The 5408-nt window shown below is 30.3% G+C and overlaps 1 protein-coding gene across 1 annotated transcript; it reads left to right on the forward strand.

Annotated features, from left to right (window-relative positions):
* The first annotated feature begins 1988 nt into the window (after window positions 1-1988).
* On the forward strand, window positions 1989-4203 carry LOC139491894 (uncharacterized). Its single transcript, XM_071279811.1, has 2 exons — window positions 1989-2147; window positions 2705-4203. The coding sequence occupies exon 2, from the start codon at window positions 2800-2802 to the stop codon at window positions 3523-3525; it is 726 nt and encodes a 241-aa protein (XP_071135912.1). The 5' UTR covers window positions 1989-2147; window positions 2705-2799; the 3' UTR covers window positions 3526-4203.
* Window positions 4204-5408: the final 1205 nt, after the last annotated feature.

A 5408-nucleotide genomic window follows, 5' to 3' on the forward strand; every position in this document is an offset into this window, starting at 1 on the left:
GCTCACTTCTTAAAAGCTTTATATTTTAGAAGGTAGAAGACCTGGATGCTTCATACTTTGTATATAGATGCCTCATGTTACGAACTTTCCGTCAGTCACATGTCCAATGTCCTTGACCTCATTTTCATGATTCAGTGACTACTTGAAAAAAAAGTTCAGATTTTTTGTAATGTTAAATTCTCTCTTATTATCATGATTATAAGTAATTGGATAACTATATTTGGTATGTGCGTACCTTGCAAGGTCCTCATGCCTGTCAGACCGTTTTCACTTGACCTCGACCTCATTTTATGGATCAGTGAAAAAGGTTACGTTTTTGTGGTCAAGTCCATATCTCAGATACTATAAGCAATAGGTCCAGTATATTCGGTGTATGGAAGGACTGTAAGGTGTACATGTCCAACTGGTAGGTGTCATCTGACCTTGACCTCATTTTCATGGTTCAGTGGTTATAGTTAAGTTTTTGTGTTTTGGTCTGTTTTTCTTATACTATATGCAATAGGTCTACTTTAATTGGTGTATGGAATGATTGTAAGGTGTACATGTCTAGCTGACAGGTGTCATCTGACCTTGACCTCATTTTCATGGTTCAGTGGTCAAAGTTAAGTTTTTTAGTTTTGGTCTATTTTCCTAATATTTTATGCATTAGGTCAACTATATTTGGTGTATGGGAATATTTTATGATCAATATGTCATTTACGCAGGTTTTATTTGACCTTGACCTCATTTTCACGGTCCATTGCTAAGTTTTAAGTGTTTGTGTTTTGGTCTGTTTTTCTTTATTTATAAGCAATAAGTCAACTATATTTGTTGTATTGAAGAATTGTTAGCTGTACATGTCTGCCTGGCATGGTTCATCTGACCTTGACCTCATTTTCATGGTTCATTGATCAATGTTTCATTTTCTTGGTTAATGTTGAGTTTATGTTACAGTTGTAACAAAGCTTTATATTTAGGTCTATCAAGATAGTATCAAGGATTAGTAAAGAAGGCGAGACATTTCAGTGTGTGCACTCTTGTTGAATGTAGTGACTATTTCCATTGGAAATCCAATTACAATTCATTATTTAGGTAACATATTTCTGCAATTGGACAATAGAATTTATCTGTAAATTTAAGTCACATTTTTTTTTTTAAATACGGGTGTAAATATAAATGACAAACTTAATTTATCATTAAAATGCATTACTATTTAGCAAAACAAAATATTTGTTGAAAATTATAAATTATGGTATCTGCATTCTTCTGCTTCAATGTTTATCCTGTTTTTTGTATTTTGACTAATGGAGTAAACAAATTATTGAATTAAATTTGATTATTGAAGATTGAGCCTCCCCAAAGAAAGTCTAAAGTCTTTAAAGATGTAATTATATAATACCAAACTATTTGATAAATAAACATCTTTTTTTGTAATTACAGACATTCAAAAGACATGGACTTTCTCCTGGAAGTTTCACAGTCCCTTACAATTCCAAGAAAGACCATGCAAGAGAAAAACGGCAAAAGAAATCAAAATTACCAGAACAAAAATTAAGACGATTAAAACTTAAAGAAGAAAGAATTACATCCAAAGGAGCCTGTGAGGCAACAGAAGGAGCCAGCTATGAATCTGGTGAGTGCAATATGAGTCAAGTTGTTTTATTAGGATTTACTAGGAATTCCAAAAACATGAATATATTATAATGGATTAAAATGGATATGGTTAAAAATATCCTGAAAAGTTAAAAAAAAAAAAAAAGAAAAAAAAAAGAAACGTAAGTTCCCGCAAAGGAACCATGTTTTTATTGATGTTCTTCATCTGTAAAATAAGTGATATTTTCAACAAAGAGAACTCATTCTCACCTCAATGCTAGTTTTAAGACAGCTCCTAACTGCGGTTTGAGTAGTATCGCATATATACAAATGTAAGACAATATCAAAAGTAACTTAATCCCTGGTATAAATAATGTTTAGAAATTGATGGAAAGGGTCCTTTGTTTAATACCATAATGCATGTGTTTTGTTGTCTTTTATAAAAATAAGTTTTAGTGAACAAGCTGAGGACATTGAGAGGATTCCAGATGCTATCCCCAAGCCTTTATTTACGGCAGTGTCCTCTTTAGACAACCCAACTTTTGTCATCATTGATTTAGAAACTACAGATTTGAGTAAGTATTTTTCTGAAACAAAAATTGAAAAAAGAATAATTTTAAAGATAATTACTTGCACATTGACATCAATATTTCAAATTATTGCTGTTTGTTAATTTTTCCTTTGAAGGTCAAAAGCAAAAAAGTTTCATTGAACAAAAACATTGATATTGATTCAAATTATTGCTGATCTCTAAGCATTGTCAATGCAAGCGTCACTTTAGTCATGGGCAAAACAGCAATACACAGATTATGATAGGTCCTCTTCACTCAATCTCTCACTCTCCATGTTAACGCCTATAGTGAGAAAATCAATTTCGTGAAGATGACCAACAATAATCTATATAGAACTAGTAATAACTTTTGTAATATCTTTCATTGTTTATCATGGCTCCATAATCGTTACAATAGAGGATATATCTTTATAATTGCACTTAGTCCAGTTTCATTATAATTATGTTACAAAGGGATACTGTAGACAATATGAAAACAAAACACCTTCAAAATGGTCAACAAACTTGGACAAACATCTGGAAAAACTAAAATTTTGATATTGATTTTCTGTATATTTTCAGTCAGAAGAAACATCATTCCTCACATAGTACAGATAGCTGCCAAAGAACACAGAACTCAAACCAGTTTCAACCGTTATATACCACCACAGCTACCAATGTCTAATGAAGCCGAAAAGGTGACTGGTATTGTTTGGGATGGACGAAAGCTTTTTTACAAAGGGGTTGAACTAGACTTTGTTAATATAAAGGTTGCCATATCTGATTTTTTTATGTGGTTAAATCAATTCAGTAATGCTGTACTTGTAGCACATAATGGGAAAAATTTTGATTTTCGGGTTTTGTCAACAGCTGTTTATAACTGTAATATGTATGATAATTTTACTCAGATTGTTATGGGATTTATAGACTCATTGGCCCTTTTTAGATCAAACTTTCCCAAAATAGAAAAATATAATCAGCCATTTTTAGCACAACATTTTTGTAAGGAGGAATATAATGCCCACAATGCTGTGGATGATGTAAATATGCTTGATAAAATACTTATTGCTGCTAATGTTTCTAAAGAACTAATGCTTAAACTTTGTTACAATTCTAATTCTCATTTACTGCAAGAAAACTTCATCAAGGCAAAAGCTAAAAACTTGCCATGCTTTCATCCCCTGATTGCTAGCGGTGTAATGAAAATGACAACAGCAGAGAATATTGCTGGATCAGGTTTGAACTGTGCTCATTTAAAACTTATTTATACTCGTAAAGGAGAAGATGGACTTATTGATGTTCTTATGTCTAAAACTGCTTTTGGTAAGCCAAGAGTTTCTAATGATAAAAAATTAATGTGTTCTGTGGTACAAAAAATGGGCAATATGTTTTCAGAATTGTGAGATTGCTTGAAGAAGTGATCTTTTATGTCATGACTTGTATTATAATCTTTACTTTAGTACTATGTTTGAGCAGTTATTATAAATTTGTATGTATGTGTAATTGTTTTGGTATATTTGTGTATTCAAAATATTCTATCATGCATTATTTTTCTGTGAACTCATAAATGACTTTATAAACATTTTTTCTAAAAGTTGCTACCATTTAGAATAAAAATGAATTGTGCTTACTTGTTTTCTCTCAAATTGACCACATTGTGTGATTTATTAGTCAAAGTTCAGTTTTCTTGTAATTTGTTGTATGAAATGATTATTCAGCCTTCATGTATCAACATTTTATGTCACCTTTATCTCAAATACATAAATTTGCTAATTTAATGTATTACATTTATATATAGTGTAACATTATTTTTTTAAATTCAATATAAGTCGATAATAAACATTGAAACAGGTATGACATTTCTGGTTGTCCACTCTTGTAAGCTTTTTCTTTTTTTTTTAAACTGAACATGTATTTGTAATTCAATTAGAATTTGCTTTACTGACATATTTTATAGAAAAAGTCTTTTTTTATTATATAAATATGATCTTATTTATTTGTATCCTTTTTACCATCATGACCATGATTAAACTTTATTTAAAAAATATAAGTATAATTTGCAAATAAATATTGAAATTTTATTGAATTTATGTTTTACTATGTGCATGAAGGAGTATAAACCTGATCAGACATATTTCAAGGGAGATAATTGACCTGAGTTCAATGTGAAACAGGAATAATGGGGTATTCTTTAGTGAGCTGTAGTTAATGCTGGTATGAAATCAAATAATAGCTATCCTCTGGACTCAATAAAGCCTGATGCTGTTTTTGTGATGTCTGGTGTTACACAGTGACAAAATTGGAAATATTTGGCATAACTTTAAATATTGTCTATGTTTACATTCTTCAAAAACCTCAAACAAATATCTTTGCCACTATATAACACATTATTCATTTTTGTACATACATATACAAACAGGACATACATCCATACATGTATTTTACTATGTTGCTAAAATAAATGTTTCAACCAATAGATCCAATTAGTTGATATTCACTAGATAAAGGATAGGGTTCAATCTTTAGGTCAAAGGGTCAAATTTCAAGGGCATACAGAAATGAAAGTAAATAAATATGTATACTAAGTACTATACTTTTAATTCATCCAACTTTTAACATGTTTCAATTACTTATTTTTCAACAAAACGAGAGAATTGTCTAATTTCAGGTCCCAAAATAACCTTGACCTTTGACCTTTTGATCTCAATGTTGAAGTTATTTCTTTATGTACTGCAGATCATAAAGTTAACAAAAACCCACATGTCATAAATTTATTTCCCACAACAGATGAATTGCAGATGAAGCAATTCTTTTAATAAAGATTACTTTAAAAAAATTACCAAAAAAGGGATCATGGTATAATTTATGCTCCTAAAATTACTTGACCTTTGACCTGTTGACCCCTAAAGATCGAAACCAAGCCTTGATCCTTTGGATATCATTAAATGGTCTTTATTAACAAAGGTCATGAAAATTATGGGACCAATAGGAAGATACACTTTTGAAAATTTAGCAAAAAGGAAGATTATTGTCCTAATTTAGCTCCTAAAATGACCTTGACCTTTGACCTTTTGACCTTTACATGTCATAATTATCAAAGTTAATTATTATTATAAGTTTATATAAAGTATATTGAGTTTTTCTAAAGATTTACATAAATTATACCAAATAACATCAGAACAGTGATACCAATTCTCCATTTAGGATCTGCGACCTTGACATTATAAATGAAAATTCTCGAAATCGGTACGGTAAAAGTTTCTAATTTTTTTTTTTAGGATGCAAC

This window comes from Mytilus edulis, chromosome 10 (assembly GCF_963676685.1).
Source record: "Mytilus edulis chromosome 10, xbMytEdul2.2, whole genome shotgun sequence".
Lineage (NCBI taxonomy): Eukaryota > Metazoa > Mollusca > Bivalvia > Mytilida > Mytilidae > Mytilus > Mytilus edulis.

Coding starts and splice junctions, on each gene's coding strand:
- LOC139491894 (XM_071279811.1), top strand. CDS start 2,800: ATGTCTAATGAAGCCGAAAAGGTGACTGGTATTGTTTGGGATGGACGA.